The sequence below is a fragment of the Thamnophis sirtalis genome, unplaced genomic scaffold (genome assembly GCF_051295495.1).
Source record: "Thamnophis sirtalis isolate CommonGarterSnake01/CBP01778 unplaced genomic scaffold, rThaSir2_p1.2 scaffold_1, whole genome shotgun sequence".
Classification (NCBI taxonomy): Eukaryota; Metazoa; Chordata; class Lepidosauria; order Squamata; family Natricidae; genus Thamnophis; species Thamnophis sirtalis.
In genome coordinates, this window is record NW_028261381.1 from 183,415,997 (window position 1) to 183,437,207 (window position 21,211).

Here is a 21,211-nt window from a genome sequence, read left to right on the forward strand (position 1 = left end):
CATTTATGCCGTGGCACACGCATTGCATGAACTGCATGGATCAACCACAACGAAGCTTGGAAAGAGGATCTCCAATGTCCAGTCATGGCAGGTAATCTCTGGGAGTTTCCATGGAATCCAATGGAGAGGAAGGTTCCTTTATGCATTTGCTGTATCACTGATTAAATAACCCCATGCTAATATACCAGGAGTTTTTTTTAATACAAATTAAGCTTAATCTTTTGTCGAACGTGGCCTTTGGGGGCGGTGGGGGGAGAAGAGAAGTCAACCAAGACAGTTGTCCAAATGATCCTGATAGAAAAGACCTTTCTATAAAGTTCTGGGGGGCCTCCAGTGCTCCATGGAGTTTCCTGCAGTGGCCATTCCACGCAGGTGGTGCCAACTCAGAGCTAGATGACAATCTGGGTGATTTTGTGAGCAAGAAGCTTCAAGGGGTTAGTTACAGCCCTAGCACGGACATGCAGTCACTAGAGGCAAGGGAGGCGGGGTCTCACCAGTCTCCTCAGAGAAAAGAAAGGATATTAAATAATTTTCTTAAAATAATTAAAGCCAGGGTAGTTGCTACCTGATTTCAAGTCACAGTGGCTTGGTGTCTGCTCTCAGTGTTAACTAGTAGGAGGCCAGAGAACTAGGGGCCTCTTTTGCATAAGGAATTTTTCGCCTTTTAAGAGTTAAGCAAGGGTTAACAAGCAAAGAATTCCTTATGCAAATGAGGCACGTATTCTCTCGCCTCCTGTAGAGGGCATTTTTAGAGGCTCTAGAGTTCTCTGGGAGCAACTAGCTCAGTCTGACAGAGCTCTGGCTTTTCAAGAGGGGAGGGCAGGGCAGGGCAGGGAGAAGCAGTCTCGAAATCATCTCTGAAACAGCTGGAAAAGGTTCATGTGGGGCGTGGGGAGGAATTCAAAAAGTTTGATCGGAAGGCAGCAGGGGAAGGCGGGGTATTGCAGAGGAGCTGCTTTCAAGCCTTTGGAAAATATATCCAATCCAACTTCTGTGTTTGCGTTTGAGAGTGAGTGAATGAGAGAGGGATCGAAGTTCTCTGTGTGCGTGTGTCTGTTTGAGAGAGGGGGGAGAGAGAGACATTCATTCAGAGACATGGAGGAGGGAGGTTCTTTTGGTAGCTCAGGTATGGGAACGAACTCCATGCCACTGGTAATCTGGAACAGAGTTAAATCGGTACTGCTGTGGACCGCATTGTTGTATGCCACTTCAGCGAAGGGTAGTAAGTCTGACCAGTTGTCTTGCTGATAATCCACATAACACCGGAGGTATTGTTCCACCATTGCATTGGCCCTCTCTGCTGTGCCATTGGTGCTGGGATGAAATGCTGAGCTGAGCACCTGCATGGACCCAATTGATTTGAGGAACTCTCTCCAGAACTTAGCGGTGAACTGAACTCCGCGATCTGAAATGACCTTTTTTGGCACCCCATGCAGGCGATAAATGTTTTTCACAAACATTTTTGATAATTTCTTTGCAGATGGCAACCCCGAGCAAGCGATGAAATGCGCTTGCTTGGAAAACAAATCAATAACTGTCCAGATTACTCTATTATCGCCACTGTTTGGAAGCTCGACAATGAAATCCATGGTGATCTCTTCCCACCGTCTGCTGGGGCTGGCCACTCGTAGTAGTCCAGGGGGTTTTCCCAGCCGGGTTTTCATTGTGGCACAAGTAGCGCAGCTTTTGACATAATCTTCCACTTCTGATTTCATCTTTGGCCACCAAAATTGACGTCTGGTGAGGTGGAGCGTTTTTAGGAATCCGAAGTGGCCTCCTAGTTTCGCATCATGACTCCACTGTAGCACTTGCAGCCTCATCCCTGCAGGAACATATAGCTTGGACCCCTTCCAGGCTAAGCCCTCACTCACCGTTAGGATGTCCTTGTTGTTGTTGAACCACGGGTCTGTCTGGAGAGCTGCCTTCAGCTCAGTCGTCAACTTATCTTGGATCCGAGTGGTGACTTGAGCTGCTTTTTGGTGAGAGGGAGATATGATGGGGTGGACAACTTCTTCCTTCTTACTGTCATATAGCGGTTTTCCCGACAGAGCATCTGCTAACAAGTTCTTTCCTGCTGGGATGTGTTTAATTTCGAATTTGAACCTTTGGAAGTATTGTGCCCAGCGAACTTGCTTAGGGGATAACCTCCGATGAGCTAAAAGTGCTTCGAGGTTTTTAGGATCAGTCCAGACCTCGAATGGTATGTCACCCCCTTCTAGGAGATGTCTCCAGGTGAGCATGTTCCACCTGATTGCGAATGTCTTTTCTCCCAAATGGGCCACCTTCTTTCAGTAGGGGTGAGTTTCTTGGAGATATAAGCACAAGGCAAGAGGTGGCCTTCTTTGCTTTTTTATAGTAGTACTGCGGCTATTGCTACATCACTGGCATGCGTCTGGATTATAAAAGGTTGTTCTGGGTCGGGATGTTGCAAGATGGGCTCTTGGGCAAAGAGCCGTTTTAATTTCTCAAAGGCTTTTTGACAGTCCATCCTCCACCTTAGTGGTTGGTTAGCCTTTGGCTTTGTTGGGGAAGGACCCGTCTTTAATAACTCAGTTAATGGTAGGGCAATTTCAGTGAAAGTCGGGATGAACTGCCTATACAAATTCGCAAATCCAAGAAAGCTTTGCAGTTGTTTGCGAGTACTGGGAGGTTTCCAATCCAACACCGCTTTTACTTTTCCTGGATCCATTTCTACTCCTTCGTTGGAGATGCGATACCCCAGGTAATCTAGCGAGGTCTTGTGGAACTCACACTTTGACAACTTGGCGTACAGCTTGGCATCTAGAAGTTTTTTCAGAACTTGACGCACTAGTTTTACATGTTCTTCTAAGGTCTCAGAGAAAATCAAGATGTCATCCAAATAAATGAGTACTCCGCAGTACGGGTGGTCATGTAACACCTCATTTATGTACTGCATGAAGACTGCGGGTGCTCCTTGTAGTCCAAAAGGCATGACTTTGTACTGGAAGCTTCCCAGGGGAGTGTTAAATGCAGTTTTCCACTCATCCCCTTCCCGGATTTGTATGCAGTAATATGCCTCTCTCAAGTCCAGCTTGGTGAAGATTTTGCCTTTAGCCAAGTGGTTCAACGTATCCTTCATGAGGGGTTGGGGATAGGTGTTCTTTTCGCATACCGCATTCAAAGCTCGCAGATCTACACAGAGGCGAACTCCGCCATCTTTCTTTTCTCTGAAGAGCACTGGGGCCGCTACCTTCGACTTTGCTGGTTGTAGTAGTTGTAGTTGTAGTTGAGTTTATTTATAGGCCGCCCTTTTCCCTGAGGGGACTCAGGGCGGCTAACAACTTGTATGGGAGGGGGAAACATACGATGACATATAAACACAATATATAATTAAAATCGAGCAACATTCATTCAACATTCGGGTGGGGGCGGATTATACTCTTTACCCCCAGACCTGACAGGATAGCCAGATCCTGAGGGCTGTGCGGAAGGTCTGAAGAGTGGTGAGGGTATGAATCTCCATGGGGAGATCGTTCCAGAGGGTCGGAGCTGCTACTGAAAAGGCTCTCCTCCGCGTAGTTGCCAGCCGGCACTGGCTGGCAGATGGCACTCAGAGGAGGCCTAATCTGTGAGATCTAATGGGTCGAGAGGAGGTGATTGGCAGGAGGCGGTCTCTCAAGTACGCAGATCCACTACCATGAAGTTCAATAAAACCCCTTTTTAAATTGGTGTCGATGTACTTCCTCAATTCAGTCATCTCCTTAGGAGTCATAGAGTACATTTTTGGCTTTGGTAAGGTTACCCCTGGTTTGAAGTCTATCGCACAGTCTGTGGGGCGGTGAGGTGGAAGGTAGTCTCCGTCTTCCTCACTGAACACCCCCTCCAAGTCCCAGTAGACCTTTGGCACGCGTTGGATCCCCGGAGGTTTGGTGTCTGCTGCAGGGGCTGCAGGTTCTGGATGGTTTCGGCTGTTGGTTCTAATTGTTCCTGGGTGGCCTTTAGGCTCCACGGGTGGTAACGGCCCAAATTCAATGATCACTTTTCTAACACCGTCCTACCACTTGATAGTAGGTGCCCACTTGTCCAACCATGCAAGTCCCAATATAATTGCCTCCTGCATCTTTGGGGCTACAATGAATCTGATGAACTCATAGTGTCGGCCTATCTTCAGCTTCACTAATTCAGTGATCTTTGTGGCTGGGGCGCCCCCAATTAGGGTTCCATCTACTTGCTCGAACCGAATAGGGTGGCTTAGGGGTCTTGTGCGTATACCTAGCTGCTCCACTATTGACATGCTGATTAAGCATCTGGTGCAGCCGGTGTCTATGATCGCCACAACTTCCCCTTCTACCCCCGTTCTGGGCACTTGGAGTTGGGATTTTACGGTAAAGGAGGGAATAGGTGCACTCACCATTGGGTCGTCTTCAGCATTTTCATCCTCCTCCTCCGAGGCCCCAGGGGCTTCTTCAATAACAGGGTTCTCTACCTCCATTGGCTGCTGTAGTAAATGGCTGTTTTCGGGTGGCTTTGGGGTTTTTTACTTCATTGCGCTGGCAGATGGTTGGCGCTGTTGTGGAACAGGAGCTGGAGCCAGGCATTCTGTTGCTCTGTGGCCCATTTGACCGCATCGGTAGCACTTTATGAAGGCCCCACGGGGGGGGTTGGTAGAGGCCTCTCAGCTCTCTGCCTCTGCGTACGTTGGCCCAAAGGCTTTTTGGTAGGGGTTCCGGTACCAGGCTTTCGATAGCTGTTAATCTTGGGGGTCTAGTATGATTGCAGTGGTATACCAATCTTGGAGACGTTCCGGGATCCCCCTTACAGCACAAGCTTCTTTAAGTTTGGGATCTAAGGCTTTTTTGAATGTGTAGACCAAGAGTCTTTCTGGCCAATAGCGTAATCTCCCAGCTATTCTCCGGAATTCCTAAACTAATTCCTTCACGGGATGACCAGCTTGTTGCAATTCGTGGATCTGGTCTTCAGCATCCACATTTTGGGCCACATCACTAAACCTGGCGCGCATCGGTTGGATGAACCCATTTATATCATCCAGCTCAGGAGCCGCTTCCTTGTGGAGCTCCGCTATCCACTGCGCAGCCTCCTTTTCATTCATCCCCTCAGCTAAATCTTGGATCAACTCTCAATCAGACGGGTATTGTGGGCCTACTTGATCAACATACGCCCATACTCGATTCAGGAAATAAGCCAGCTTATCTGGGCACCCATCAAATGTTGCACAGAAGTGTGGGGGTGTGGGAGGAGGGGCCGCTGGTGGTTGAACAGGGGCAGCTTGTTGGTCTGCTGCTGGGGGTGGTAAGCCCCTCTGTTGACCCACACCCATCGGTTGGGCAAAAGCCTGGGGAGGCATTGCTGGGGGGGGGGCTGGACCTGGTGGTGGTCCCATTCTCTGGGTTTGCCCAGGAGCAGTTATCTGGGAAGGCGCCATCTGCTGGAAGAGGGCAGGCGTCCATTGACATTGATCCCATCCATGACCCGGGATGAATGCCCACCCTTGGTTTGCTCGATTCATGGGTTCGGAGTCACCCCTTTGCCGCTGTGGGGAGGTGCATGTGTTCCAGGCCTCTTTCTGCTGGCTGGATTGACCTCCCCTAATTGGAGGGGGTCTGGTTGCACTCCAGTAGGAGGGAGGGGTGCTGATGTGACTGCTCTAGAGTCGAAATGATGTAAGCGTTCCAAATACCATGTAAAATTAAATCAGAGTTGAAGCTATTACTATGCTTAAAGTTCCAATTTAATAAAGCAGGCATGTTGGCATAGTGCTATGCGATTTCGACTCTGGAAGTTACATCAGAATCCCACCCAGTTAAAAGTTCATGATCTTGCCCCCACACCCACAGTCCATCACATGGTCCAATCTTCTTCTTCCACACTGGCGTCCACGCCTAACTGCTTCCGTCCAGGTGTTCAGGTTTGGAAGACAAAAGATGACCTTGAGCTTCTAGGAGAGAATTTCTTATTTTGAAAGCAACACATTCTACCCTTTGCTAAATCCCCCCCCCCCCGCAATAAGAGTGTGACAGGCCAAAGATTCTTAAAGGAACCACTGCAGGCCTGACATCAACATCTTTTTCGTGGCTTGATTGGATCTGAAAATACGGCCACCAAGATAAGTCCATCCCCTGACTCTGCAATTGTTGTCTGGATTTAAGATCACCCCTTTAATCTAAAATATCTTTGTAACATACAATTTCCCCTCAATTTGGATATATTACTGCCTCCATTGGAGAGAGCCAGACGTACTTCCCTATAATGTTGCAGTTTAATTTTTTCCCAAATATTAAGTAACACGCCCCTCACATAATGCCTCTGGAAATATTGGTGCGCCATATTTCTGCCATACCAAAGGAAGGCATGCCAGCCTAGTTGCAATTCAAGCCCTTCTAGTAATAATAGTCTTCTGTTATTCAAATTTGCCCACTCGTTTAGCCAGGTGAGAGCTGTGGCCTGATACTATAATTCCCAGTCTGGGAGCCCAAAACCACCGTTATTCCTAGAGTCCTGTAATAATTTCAATTTTATTCTAAATTTTTTACCTTGTGAAATATACTTCAGAGACATTTTATTTAGTTCATCAAAAATTTCTTTTCTAATTTTACTGATATGGTTTGGAATAAAAAAAGTAGTTTTGGTAATATATTCATTTTCACCACCGCAATTCTCCCTATCATCGATAACTGTATATTCTTCCACCTTTCCAGATCTATTTTAATTTCTTGTATCAGCTTTGTATAATTATAATATTTGATTGTACCACACCTCGCTGTTAAGAAAATACCAAGGTATTTAACATTATTTTCTATCTGTAGGTCAATTTTCTCTGTCAATTCCTTTTTCTGTTTATTAGTGAGATTTTTGACTAATGCCTTAGTTTTACCTTTATTCATTTTCATCCCTGCCACTTCTCCATATTCTTCTATTTTCTTTATCCATTTAGGGCCAATTTCTATGGGTTCTTCTAATGTAAATATGAAATCATCAGCAAAACCTTGGAGCTTATATTTTTCATTTACTCCTGATTGTTCAGATTTCGATGGAGGGAACCCTTATCATCATGGTTCTGAGACATAGACCACCCTCTCCTAAGATGATGGCCATCCCAGAATGATAGAAGCCAGGATGTCTCACTTGTGGCTTTGGGCCGAGTAGTCCAATCCTGAATGTTTCTTTTCTTTCAGATTCTTCCCTATTTGAGGAAGGTCCACTTCAACAACAGTGCTGGAGAGGAAGTCTCCTTCTCAGAAAATGGACCAGGATCAACTCGATATGATCTTATCAACTGGGTTTTGTGCCCTAATCTATCTTTTGTGCCCATGAAGGTTGGGGAAATCAATCCCAGGTCTACCTCAAGAAAGGATTTAACCCTTACCCCCCGTGCAATCACCTGGGCCACAAAGGTGAGCTGGAAGGAAATGTAACTTCATGGATTCATTCAATCTTGAGGATACAGAATTCCCTTCTAACTCAACATAGGATGACTCAATCAGAAACTGTGGCAGCCATTGGTGGAAAGCCTGCCTTGCATGTAAGACAGTTGGTGATGATAGGTGCAAGAAGGGGTGGGATTGAAATCAGGCTTAATAGCAGTGACTATGAGAGAGACCTTGGAGTCTTAGTTGGACAACCAGCTAAATATGAACCAGCCAGTGTGTGGCAGCAGCCAAAAGGGCCAATGCAATCCTAAATTGCATGAACAGAGGTATGCAATAATCAAGATAGCAATAGCAATAGCAATAGCAGTAGACTTATATACCACTTCATAGGTCTTTCAGGCCTCTCTAAGCGGTTTACAGAGAGTCAGCATATTGCCCCCAACAATCTGGGTCCTCATTTTACCCACCTCGGAAGGATGGAAGGCTGAGTCAACCCTGAGCCGGTGAGATTTGAACCGCTGACCTGCTGATCTAGCAGTAGCCTGCAGTGCTGCATTTAACCACTGTGCCACCTTGGCTCCTCCAAGATCAAGTGAGGTCCTAATACCACTCTATAAAGCCTAAGTAAGACCTAGGGGTGGGTTCCTGCCAGTTCTAACCTCTTCTATAGAAGAGGTTCTTCAAATCAGCCATGCCGTTTAGCACCTGTTTCAGCTCCCTCCCCCCGTCCGTCCACACATCATCAATATGAAGAGTGAGAGGAGGAATTCTGGGAGTTGAAGTCCACAAGTCTTAAAGCTGTCAGGTTTGAACACCCCTGGGTTTTTTTTTCTAAAGGGCTAGGGGTGCAAGAGTCTTGCAACTTGACAACTTTAAGACTTGTGTGCTTCAAATGTCAGAGTTTCTGAGCCAACATTTTGGTTGTTAAGCAAATGAGTTGTTAAGTGAGTTTCACCGCATTTTACAAGTTGCCCACGCCTACCCAGTCACATGATCGGCAAGCCACTCCCACCCGGTCACATGACCAGCAAGACACTCCCACAAAACAGGCCACACCTCCAGAAGAGGTTCTAAAAAATTTTGAAACCCACCACTGGTAAGACCACACCTGGAATACTGCATCCAGTTTTGTTCACCACACTATAAGAAAAGATGTGGAGACTCTAGAAAGAGTGCAGAGAAGATCAACCAAGATGATTAGAGGACTGCAGGCTAAAGCACACGAAGAACGGTTGCAAGAACTCGGCTAGTCTAGTGAAGAGGAATATCAGGGGAGACATAATATAATGCTTCCAGTATTTGAGAGGCTGCCACAGAGAGGGGTGGTTGAAACTGTATTCCAAGGCATCAGAAAGCCAGATGAGGAATGATGGAATGGGAACAGAATAAGGAGAGATTCAGCCTGGAAATAAGGAGGAATTCTCTGACAGTGAGAACCATCAAATAATGGAACAGAAGTTCCCCTCAGAAGTTGTGGGAACTTCATCCCTGGAAGCTACACCAGAAATGGTGTAGGATCTCCTGCTTGGTTGGGGGATTGGACTATATAATGTAAAATGCCCATTCCAACTCTCTTAATCTGTTTGAGAAAAGGTGTAGCTCAATGTTCGAAGACAATGAAGTATGATTTCTAATCTCCAATACACATTGTGGGTGAAGAGTGGCCTGGACTGAATCCAACAGGAATTTTCTTGGCTTTTCTGATAGATGACAGTGAATCATTCCTTTGGGAGACATTCTGGAGGGAGAAACAGGAATACGGAAAAAGATAAATTAAGCACGTTATGTGCTTAGGTCATCTCAGCCATTTCTCTCTTCTCTGTTCAGAAGGTGCCCTTTGCCAGGTGTGGCAAGAAGAGGTGCCAGGCAGGAGAGAGGAGAAGAGTTCCAGAGGGCCAGCAGGTTTGCTGCTACCAATGTGCCCCTTGCCCAGAAGGAACCCTTTCTAATCAGACAGGTAAATCACACTTCAAATGCAGATCTTTGAGGATCAGGGGAGCCATTCAGTAGATCAAAATATAGATTTTTTTAAAAATACTTATGATTGGCATGTCTCACAGTTTTTCAACAAAACATCTTGAGTTTCAGGACGTTGCCTCTGGGGATGTGGACAAGGCCATACGAGCTGTGAGTGCCTCCACCTGTATACTGGACCCGTGTCCCTCCTGGCTGGTTGCCAACAGCAGTGAGGTGACACGAGGCTGGATCCAGGCGGTTGTAACCGCCTCCCTTCAGGAGGGGCACTTCCCCGCCGCACTTAAAGGGGCAGTGGTGAGACCCCTCCTGAAGAAACCATCTTTGGATCCAGCCGTTCTTAACAACTACCGTCCAGTCTCCAACCTCCCCTTTCTTGGGAAGGTTGTTGAGAAGGTGGTGGCCTTCCAGCTCCAATGGACCTTGGAGGAAGCAAGTTACCTTGACCCCTTCCAGTCCGGCTTCAGACCTGGTTACAGCACAGAAACCGCTTTGGTCGCATTGACCGATGATCTCTGGAGAGCCAGGGATGGAGGCCATGCATCCATCCTGGCTCTCCTTGACCTCTCGGCGGCTTTCGATACCATCGACCATGGTATCCTTCTGCGACGACTGCGGGAGGTGGGAGTGGGAGGCACTGTTCTGCGGTGGTTCTCCTCCTACCTCTCGGACAGGTCGCAGTCGGTGTTGGTTGGGGGGCAGAGATCGTCCCTGAGGCCCCTAACTTGTGGGGTGCTGCAGGGTTCGATCTTATCCCCCCTACTATTCAACATATACATGAAACCGCTGGGCGAGATCATTCGGAGTCACGGGATAAAATACCATCAATACGCGGACGATACGCAGTTGTATCTGTCCGCCCCGTGCCAACTCAATGAAGCGGTGGACGTGATGAACCAGGGTCTTGAGGCCGTTAAGGACTGGATGAGAGCTAACAAACTGGTACTCAACCCAGACAAGACCGAATGGCTGTTGTGTTTCCCTCCCAATAATTTGGCCAGTGTTCCATCGCTCAGGCTGGGGGGTCAAATTCTACACCCCTCAGACAGGGCTCGCAACTTGGGAGTCCTCCTGGACCCACAGCTGACCTTTGACCACCATCTGTCGGCTGTGACCAGGGGGGCATTTGCCCAGGTTCGCCTGGTACGCCAGTTGCGACCCTACCTGAACCGGGAGGCTCTCACAACAGTCACTCGAGCCCTTGTGATCTCCAGGCTGGAATACTGCAATGTGCTCTACATGGGGCTGCCCTTGAAGAGCATCCGGCGACTTCAGCTAGTCCAGAATGCGGCCACGCGAGTGATAGTGGGCGCACCGCGGTACGCCCACATAACACCCATCCTCCGCGAGCTGCGCTGGCTACCTGTTGATCTCCGGGTGCGCTTCAAGGTGTTACTTACCACCCATAAAGCCCTTCATGGTAGTGGATCTGAGTACTTGAGAGACCGCCTTCTGCCGATTACCTCCCTCCGTCCCATCAGATCGCACAGAGTGGGCCTCCTCCGAGTTCCATCTGCCAGTCAGTGCCGACTGGCGACTACGCAGAGGAGAGCCTTCTCAGTAGCAGCTCCGACCCTTTGGAACGATCTCCCCGTAGAGATTCACACCCTCACCACAGTCCAGAGCTTCCGCACAGCCCTTAAGATCTGGCTATCCCATCAGGCCTGGGGATAAGATTCGTACACACCCCACCCGAATGTTGAATGAATGTTGTGTTTTATTGCTATTATTATTTGTATTCACATATTATTTTACGTTTTGTCTTGCACCCCCTTCCCATGAGTTGTAAGCCGCCCTGAGTCCCCTCAGGGAAAAGGGCGGCCTATTAGTGACAATAAAATACTAAATACTAAATACTAAAAAATACTAAACATCTCAGTTTATGTGTCTAAAGTGGTCCTATCCCCCAGGCCCCCTTTCCCACTCCCGAGCAATGAAGGGGAGTTTCAGGGTACAGTTTACATATGAACTACCGTCCTTTCTGTTCTTGTATTCCTTTGGCAAAACTTTAACTTTAACTTTTAATAAATTTATATGCTGCCCAATCCCATAGGACTCTGGGGGGCTTACAGAAACAAGATTAAAATAAGGAGTTAAAAATAAAAAAAGAGAAACAATTTAAAAAGAGAAAAAGAGAAACAATTTAAAACAACGCACTATACACTCAATCTGAGTGGGGCTGGACCTCATTCATGAGGTCAACAGCCCCAGGCCTGCCAGAATAGCCAGGTTTTAGTGGCTTTTCGGAAGGCCAAGAGAGTGAGAAGGGTCCGGATCTCTACTGGTAGATCGTTCCACAGGGTCAGAGCAGCTACAGAGAAGGCCCTCCCCCGAGGGGCCGCCAGCCGGCATTGTCCGGCCAACGGGACCCGGAGGAGGCCCAGCCTGTGAGTTCTTATTGGCCGTTGGGAGGTATGTGGCAGGAGGCGGTCTCTCAGATATCCAGGTCCTAAGCCACGTAGGGCTTTAAAGGTAATGACCAACACCTTGAAGCGCATTCGGAGACCGAGTCTCCGAACACTTTTCAGGGGCAGCCCCATGTAAAGCGCATTACAGTAATCAAGCCTAGAGGTGACAAGGACATGAGTGACCATTCGAAGTGCCTCCCGGTCCAGATAGGGCCACAACTGGTGCACCAGGCGAACCTGGGCAAAAGCCCCCCTGGTCACAGCCGACAGATGGTGTTCTAACATCAGCTGCGAATCCAGAAGGACACCCAAGTTGGGGACCCTCTCTGAGGGGTGTAAGATTTCACCCCCCAGGCTAAGGGGTGGGATATCTGGACTATCTTTGGGAGGCAACATCAATAGCCACTCAGTCTTGTCTGGAGTGAGTGCAAGCTTGTTCGCTCCCATCCAGACCCTGACAGCCTCCAGGCACTGGCACATCACTTCCACCGCTTCGCTGAGTTGGCACGGGGCAGACAGATACAATTGAGTATCTGTCCAGCAATGTTTTCCTGAAGTTGTGGATATCCCACAACTTCAGGAAAACAAGGTTCAAGGTTCTGTTATTTGCAGTGTGTCCTGCTTCTTTCAGAACAATCAGTCTCCCTGGAAATTATTAGATCTGTGAGAGAGATGCACCTACAGATGTATGCTAGCTCTTTCCTGCAAAAGGAATGAACTGTTCTGTTCTGTTGCGTTTCATTCCATTCTCTCTCTGTTTCTCTCTCTCTCCCCCCCCCCTCTCTCTCTTTCAGGTGTGTATCAGAAAGAAAGTAGGAAAAACATTGGCAATCTGTTTGACAATGAAAGCCACAGTAGCCATGGAAGTGACCGGTGATTGGAGCATATCTCGTTTTTGTCAAAAGCAAACCGATACTTGTTTCTGACTGACCTATTCTCAGGGTCATCATAAATGAAAGTGATTTGCTGTTTTTAATGCACCCTAAAGTGCTGAGAAAGACTTTCATCTTCTCATTTTATCTTGATTCCAGATGCAGCTCGCTGTGATCCTTGCCCAGAAGACCAATATCCCAACAAGGACAAAGACCATTGCATTGTGAAGAAGATCCACTTCCTGTCCTATCAAGAGACCCTGGGATACACTTTGGCTTCTCTAGCGCTTTCTCTCTGTATGATGACATTGGCGATCCTGGTGATATTTCATATACATCATGACACACCAATTGTCAAGGCAAACAACCGAGATCTCACCTACATCCTCCTGGTCTCCCTCCTGCTCTGCTTCCTCTGCTCTTTCCTCTTCATTGGTCGACCTGGGAAGCTCACCTGTCTCTTCCGACAATCAGCCTTTGCCATTCACTTTTCCCTGGCAGTTTCCTCTGTCTTGGCAAAAACTGTCATGGTGGTTCTGGCCTTCATGGCCACCAAACCTGGGAACAGGGCAAGGAAATTCTTAGGAAAACCTCTGACCAACTCTATTGTCATAGCCTGTCCCCTGGTCCAAGCTGTTCTTTGTGTCACCTGGCTGGTAACTTCTCCTCCATTTCCCAACATGGACTTCCACTCCTTGGTAGGAGAAGCCATCTTGGAATGTAATGAAGGCTCAGATTTGATGTTTTATGCTGCCCTCGCCTACCTGGGAATTTTGGCCTTTGTCAGTTTCACAGTGGCCTTCCTGGCTAGGAAATTGCCTGACAGCTTTAACGAAGCCAAGTTCATTACTTTCAGCATGCTGGTCTTTTGCAGTGTTTGGATCAGCTTCTTCCCCACCTACCTGAGCACCAAAGGGAAGTCCATGGTGGCCGTGGAGATCTTCTCCATCTTGGTCTCTGGGGCTGGTCTCTTGGCTTGTATCTTTCTCCCCAAATGCTTCATTATCCTATTCAGACCTCATCTTAATTGTAAAGAAAATATGATTAGAAACAAGAATCTCTAACTAACACAGGGATATAAAACATTTATATTTATCTTTGAGACAAATTTAGAAGGGGATAACATTTCTAAAAAAATAGTGACATAACGCCTTATCAAGTACTTTGATTGGTCACAATGTATTTGTTGTCTGAAACAATCATTGTGTTTGTCATTGTGTTTGATTTTATATGTTTGCTTCCACAACTTCCTGAATCTTCGTAGATTTCCCTATTCAATTTCTTTTGATATGGTAGCGTTCAAATCCCCCAACCCACCCACTTCTGCTATGCTGCTTCTTCACCTTTGGGGGGATTTCCTGGGAGTTATGAACAAAAAATGTCAGTAGAGAATGCAATATTATAATCATTGTGTCCTATCATCTCTCAGACCGTTGGTAATCCATGGTGCTCCATGGTATCAGTCTGCATGGAGGTTTTCATGTGGTTTGATCTGGCCCCACATTGGAATTGTTGTAATATAACTCCTTGTGTAGGTGTGGGTCACCCATGGCCCAGTGCATAACAGGGCATGCGCAGCCACGCTGAACCACATAGGAAAAAACAAACTCCTAAAGAACATAACATCCTGATAGTTCGTAACATAACATCCTGATAGTTCACTCTAGATGTGCCTTACGCAACGACGCCCAGGATTTGACCATATATAGACAGAACTTCCCTGAGCAGTATATTAGCAATTGTATTTTGACAGGCTGTCTTAAATCACATGCTGATTGCTCCTCCTGCCTTTGTCCTATCTCAATAAAAGGGGCTCCCAGACCCCCAATCTGAGTCTCTCCATCCCGAAAAAGCTCGTGTCCGTGTCTTTTTCAAATTTTTCTTGGTGATTATATGTCCCCATCAAGGTCCTGCAAGGCATCGTGGGCATCCTAATGGGACACTTGCCAATGAAAAAGTCCAAACGGTGTCCTAAAATAACCACATTTGTTAGGTGGTAGATAGTTTATTGATTGATTTGTCTTCCAATCACATCACAAAAATGTAAGTCCAAGATAAAATAGATAAAAGCAAAATATATTTATAAAATGTATATGTGGTAAATACAAACAATCTGTCAGGTTTCTAATAAATGCCCTAATTGATTCATGAGTCCTGAGCCAAGTTTCAAAAGAAAACTAGTCATTTATTAGGAGCGTTTATTTTGGCAAGAGCCAAGGTGGCGCAGTGGTTAAATGCAGCACTGCAGGCTACTGCTAGATCAGCAGGTCAGCGGTTCAAATCTCACCGGCTCAGGGTTGACTCAGCCTTCCATCCTTCCGAGGTGGGTAAAATGAGGACCCAGATTGTTGGGGGCAATATGCTGACTCTCTGTAAACCGCTTAGAGAGGCCTGAAAGGCCTATGAAGCGGTATATAAGTCTACTGCTATTGCTATTACTGCTATTGCTATTTTGCAGCCAGATCTGAGCCTTATTTGAATTATAGCTGAACTTTACCCCTCTTCCTTCCCTCCCCTCAGTCTATGTCATAAATCACATTCCCCAATGAGGTGCACCCCTCCCAAGTCTGCTGCGGTAATCTGAGATCCGACTCTAGTGAAAGTATATGTGGAATGCACTCCCCCCACTTTCCTCATGATGGCAACTTTAGGAGTCGACACAATCAGCATTCAAGTATGTAGGTAGCCCTTACAGGATACCCCAATAGGATCAATATTATGGTTTCTAGGATCAATTGCTTAGCTATAAAGTTAACAGTTCTGCTCACTATTGATTAGAGTCCAGGAGGAAATAGAACAATCTGCAATTTGGATTCAAGTGAGCTGTTACTTCAAGTAGGTACACTATATTGCCAAAAGTATTCGCTCACAACTGAGTCTGATTATGTGGTATGTACCAAAACCTAAGAATGCATAGTTGGCCATCAAACAGAACATGAGCAACATATATGATACACATCCTCTCTTGGTGTGGCAGGTGGTAAAAGCACCCACTCTAGAATGGGCCCTTCTTGAGATATGGCTCAGACTCACTCACTGATGTGTAATTTTGAAATTGGAAAATAGTTTTGCTTTTAGTCAAACAAATAAAGTTATATTTGTTGACAATAGCAATAGCAATAGCAGTTAGACTTATATACTGCTTCATAGGGCTTTCAGCCCTCTCTAAGCGGTTTACAGAGTCAGCATATTGCCCCCAACAATCCGGGTCCTCATTTTACCCACCTCGGAAGGGTGGAAGGCTGAGTCAACCCTGAGCCGGTGAGATTTGAACCGCCGAACTGCCGAACTAGCAGTCAGCTGAAATGGCCTGCAGTACTGCACTCTACCCACTGTGCCACCTCGGCTCTTCCAGGACAATAACTCTGCATCTATCTGAGCACTGAGGGATGACAACGTCACTTCATTTGTTATTCTTTTTTTAACTTTTTTTTTGTTTTTAACATGTTGGAAGAAGTTTTTTTTTGTTATTTTTTACTTTTGTGGTAAGCCTTTCTTCATTGTGAGCCTTAGCTTTCCTCACTTCGTCTTTACATGCTCGGGCTATTTGCTGATATTCTGCCTTAGTTATGTCCCCCCCTTTCCACTTTTTATACATATCTTTTTTGTCTTTCAATTTGTCAGAGAGTTCTTTATGCAGCCATGCTGGTTTCTTTTGGGAGCTGTTACTTTTCTTCTTCATTGGTATTGTGCTAGACTGGGCTTTTGTAATCACATTTTTCAAAATTTCCTAAGCTTCTTGAGTTGTTTTCCCCTTGAGGATTCTCATCCATGGAATTTTTCCCAAGCTTTCTCTAAATTTATTGAAATTAGCTCTCTTAAGGTCCAAGACTCTAGTTTGACTTTGTTCTACTACTTGTGTTTGCATAATGTTGAATTCCAATATTGCATGGTCACTTGCCCCCAGGGTTCCTGTGGCTTCAACCCCTTCTATCATTTCCTCTCTGTTAGTGAGAATTAAGTTCAATATGGCCGATCCCCTTGTTCCCTTCTCTACTTTTTAGGAAACAAAGTTGTCTGCTAGGTTTGTTAGGAACCTTTTAATCAAACAAATAAAGGTATATTTGTTGACAATAACTCTGCATCTGTCTGAGCCCTGAGGGAAGACAACGTCGCTTCATTTGTTGTTCTTCTCTTCTTTGTCTGTTATGAAAGAACACCTACTCAGTTTCTTTTTTTTATTGGATGAGGGCCCAGTTGGGGTAGCCACAGGTTCTGAAGGCTTCCAGGACAGGTTTTATTCTTGTTCTTTTCCATCTTTGCTGGTAGGCATACTTTCAGCCCAGTGGTATAGGCTTCTGATCTCTCTTTTGAAAAAGCACCTTTTCCTGTATCAGATGAGATGTGGGTGGAGTGTAATGCAGCTTCAACAATCATCCTGGCCATACCGCAGAAAGAATGTGAGAATGACATTTTTGGCATGTGGGGAGGCTGAAGTTTTCCTTACAAAAAAAGCAAAAGTTATTCGGAACCACAACGTAAATAAAAGAGAAAGAAAAGAAGAAGAAGAAGAGCAGGGCATTAAAATAAAGCAGCTGGAAGAAGGAAGATTTGCCTACTATTCAAGAATGGACATTAAAAGTAACAAACCTAGCAGAGATGGCTAAAATATCAGCATATCTCAAGGACCACTCAAACGAGAGATATAAACTGGAGTGGAGAAGATGGATTGACTATATTCAAAATAAATATGGGACTAAGAAATTCCAGATAGTTTATGACTGAAGAAACAAGGAACGATATAATCCGTTTAGAGTTAGCCTAACAACAGAGGAGTTAAAGCTCAAATGAAAGATGATACTAACTTTTTTTTAAGTTTATCTTAGAATATCTTTGTTAAAGATTTACACCCTGCATTGGTTCTGGGAAGTTGCGGGGAGGAGGTTGGCGGGGGGTTGGGGGGGAAGGGTAGGGGGAGGAAGGTAAATATTTGTAAAAGTTTTTTTTTCGAAATTTTAAATAAAAAAAAGTAAAAAAAATAATAATAAAGCAGCACTCAACCATAAAACATGAATGCTTTAGAATATGAGCTGCCAAGGGGAACCATGGATAACCAGTGACTTTCCAACAGATGGTACCACTCAGCCGCCATCTTGGGGAGGAGTCCCCAAACACCTCGATTTTGATCATGTGACCATGGGAACGCTGCAATGGTCGTAAGGGTGAAAAATTGCTGCTGTAACTTTGAGCAGTCACTAAAAGGTTAGGTTAGGTTTATTAGATTTATAAAAGAATGCTTGTAAGTCTAGGACTAGCAAAATAAAAGAATTGACTTATTCAATAAGCTGCCCATTTATCTGCCAATTATACTGGGTGCCCCAGCTTACACCCAGACCTCTTCTGCACCGTGGCATGACATAACCGCGAACGTCAAAAGCACGCCGACAACACCGCGGCGCTAAAACCGCGATGTCAAAAGCGCGCCGACAACAGCGCGCCGACAGAAGCGCGATTTAACTTAAGGTAAGGTTTAGGGTTAGGTTTAGGGTTAGGTTTAGGGTTAGGTTTAGGGTTAGGTTTAGGGTTAGGGTTAGGGTTAGGGTTAGGGTTAGGGTTAGGGTTAGGGTTAGGGTTAGGGTTAGGGTTAGGGTTAGGGTTAGGGTTAGGGTTAGGGTTAGGGCTAGGGTTATTTTTAGGGTTATGTTACAGCGCGCTTTTGACGGTGCGGTTTTGTCACCACGCTTTAGTCACACGCACTTTTGTCGTACGCGCATTTGTGGTGGAACCCTTCTGCACAGTACAGCCCCGCCCAGTGAAGATGGTGAAATCCCAGATCCAGAGTAGCCTAAAACCCTTTCGTATTTCCAGAGTTGAGTTGTAGCCTGCTTTTCCCCATTTCCCTTCGTACTGAGATGGATGTCAACACCACGCTTAGTTTTCCAGGCCAGAGATGGAGAGCTGAGTGTGACCCATGGGCTGATGGCTCCTCACCCCATAGCAATCGATGATATTACCAAGTGGCTTCATGGGTAGCAGAATAACAGAGTCGGAGGGGACCTTGGAGGGTGTTATAATCTATGCCTCTGCTCAGGGAAGGAATCCTAGGCCATTTCAGACAAATGAAGTCCCCTTCGGGGAAAAGGGCGGCATATAAATGTAATAAATCCAATCCAATCTAAATCCAAATGGTTGTCCAATCTCTTCTTAAAAACCTCCGCCTCTGGAGGCATGCCTTCCCAGATAACACAGAATATTACAGATAATATTCTTTCCAGAGGTTTATCCTTAATTCCAACTTGCTTCTCTCCTTGATTAGTCTCCACCCATTGTTTCTTGTTCTGCCCTCAGCTGCCCTTTTGAGAATAGGTTTTTGTTGAAGAGGACTGGAGCAAATATTGAATCCTGTGCCCCCTGGCTAATTAGGAGCAAAGGGTGGGGGCTCTCATTTCCAGTCAGCCCAGACTGGTATCCACCCCATAGAAAGGAATCTGGATAATATAGTGCCACCCATTCCAACACCAGGCAGCTGCCCTTCAAAATATGGAGTTTGGGAAGCTGAGTGATGAAAATGGCTTAAGTCAGAAAGGTCACGCTGGTTCGAAATGTGGCATTGTAAGCCGTAACAGGAGGGTCTTCCTGTGTCCATCTGTCCTTGCTGCTAATTAGGGCATCCGGCGGAACCTGTTGTAATATAGTTCCTTGTGTAGGTCACCCATGGCCCAGTGGATAACGGGGCATGCAGAGCCACACTGAACCACACAGGAGAAAACAAACTCCTAAAACTCCATAACATCCTGATAGTGCATAACATAACATCCTGAGATGTGCCCTACCAATGACGCCCAGGATTTGACCATATATAGACAGAACTTCCCTGAGCAGATTAGAAATTGTACTTTTACAGGCTGTTTTTAACCACATGCTGATTGCTCCTCCTGCCTTTGTCCTAACTCAATAAAAGGGGCTCTCAGACCCCCAATCTGGGTCGTCGCTCCATCCCAAGAAAGATCGTGCCCTGTCTTTTCTCAACATTGGCCTCATGGACGAACCACGGGAACATCACAGGAACCCTGACAGCTGCCCTGAAAATTGCATTGACTACCTGTCCATTTCCTAGGAGAGAAAAATCCTCAGCTCCATAAATTTAGGCACAGGGACTTTTACTAGGAACGAATCGAAAGCAAGGAATTCCAGGCAAGCTCTGAGGCGAAGCTCACGAAAACAGCAACTTGAAACAAACTGTACAGCCCAAACCCCTTGTAGCCAGGTAACCAGATGGCTATAGAGCCGAGGTGGCGCAGTGGTTAGAGTGCAGCACTGCAGGCCACTTCAGCTGACTGTTATCTGCAGTTCAGCGGTTCTAATCTCACCGGCTCAAGGTTGACTCAGCCTTCCATCCTTCCGAGGTGGGTGAAATGAGGACCCAGACTGTGGGGGTGATATGCTGACTCTGTAAACCGCTTAGAGAGGGCTGAAAGCCCTATGAAGCGGTATATAAGTCTAACTGCTATTGCTATTGCTTTGCTACTGCATACCAAAGCTAGAAGAACTGACCTCAGAGAGATAAACAAAGTCCAGGCTGTAGTTGCAAAGCTGCAATGAAAAATTATCTACTGATCCTCCCCGCTTTCCTATGGCAGCAAGGCTTCCAGGCGCAATTGAAGGTGCTGATTGTTATCTACACAGCCCTTCATAGGGCCTGATGATTATTTGAGGGATCACTTGTCTCCAGATGTTTCTGCCCATTCAGTGCCTTTGGACAGAGAAGATGAGCCTCAATGCAATGAGTGGTCCCTTTAGTAAAATGCTGCCCTTTAGGGGAGGGATGACTTTCAGCCCTAAAAAGCAGGCTAGGAACCCAAAGCCACATGAGTCGGAGGCTACTTTTAATAGAGCACTTTGCAAAGTCTGAACGTGTTTCCCTCTTTCCTCAGTTTACCTTCCTGGGAATTAGGAAGGAGCCTGTTTGAAGCTTTCTCTCAAGTTAGCTTCCTGAACAAACTATAAATATCAAGTCAATAGAATATTTATTGCAAATCATTTGAGATCATAGACAACATATTCGTCATCTGTATATAAAAGTAACCTTAACCCAGTGGTGGGTTTCAAATTTGTTTTAGAACCTATTCTGTGGGGGTGGCCTATTTTGTGGGTGTGGCTTGGCAGTCATGTGACCGGGCGGGTATGGACAACTTGACATCACTCGTGCACACTCAGTCATATAACCACCACCTCCCAAGCCATGTGGCCAAAAAATTTGGGACTCCTATGAAGGGGGGGAAGAGAGGGGAAAACCTTCCAAAAATAGACAACTGGAGGATTAAGGGCCAAAATTAGGGAGATCGGAGAAGGCAGGACAGAGGGGAATCCAGTAGAAAGCTATTGCACACTGGGAAAAGAACTTTGGGAGATCAGAGGAGGCAGGACAGAGGGGAATCCAGTAGAAAGCTTTCACACGTTGGGGAAAGAACTTTGGGAGATCAGAGAAGGCAGGACAGAGGGGAATCCAGTAGAAAGCTATTGCACACTGGTGGGAAAAACTTTGGGAGATCGGAGGAGGCAGGACAGAGGGGAATCCAGTAGAAAGCTATCACATGTTGGGGAAAGAACTTTGGGAGATCGGAGGCTTCAAGACAGAGGGGAATCCAGTAGAAAGCTTTCACATGTT

The 21,211-nt window shown here is 46.2% G+C and overlaps 1 protein-coding gene across 1 annotated transcript in view; it reads right to left on the bottom strand.

Moving 5' to 3' along the window:
- Positions 1-4,882: 4,882 nt before the first annotated feature.
- The window catches only part of LOC148049987 (vomeronasal type-2 receptor 26-like), a 34,904-nt gene continuing 18,575 nt past the window's right edge, over positions 4,883-21,211 (bottom strand). Inside the window, exon 5 of the mRNA XM_087706048.1 lies at positions 4,883-5,095. Coding sequence (XP_087562174.1) covers positions 4,883-5,095 — 213 coding nt within the window. The remainder of the gene's footprint in view (positions 5,096-21,211) is intronic.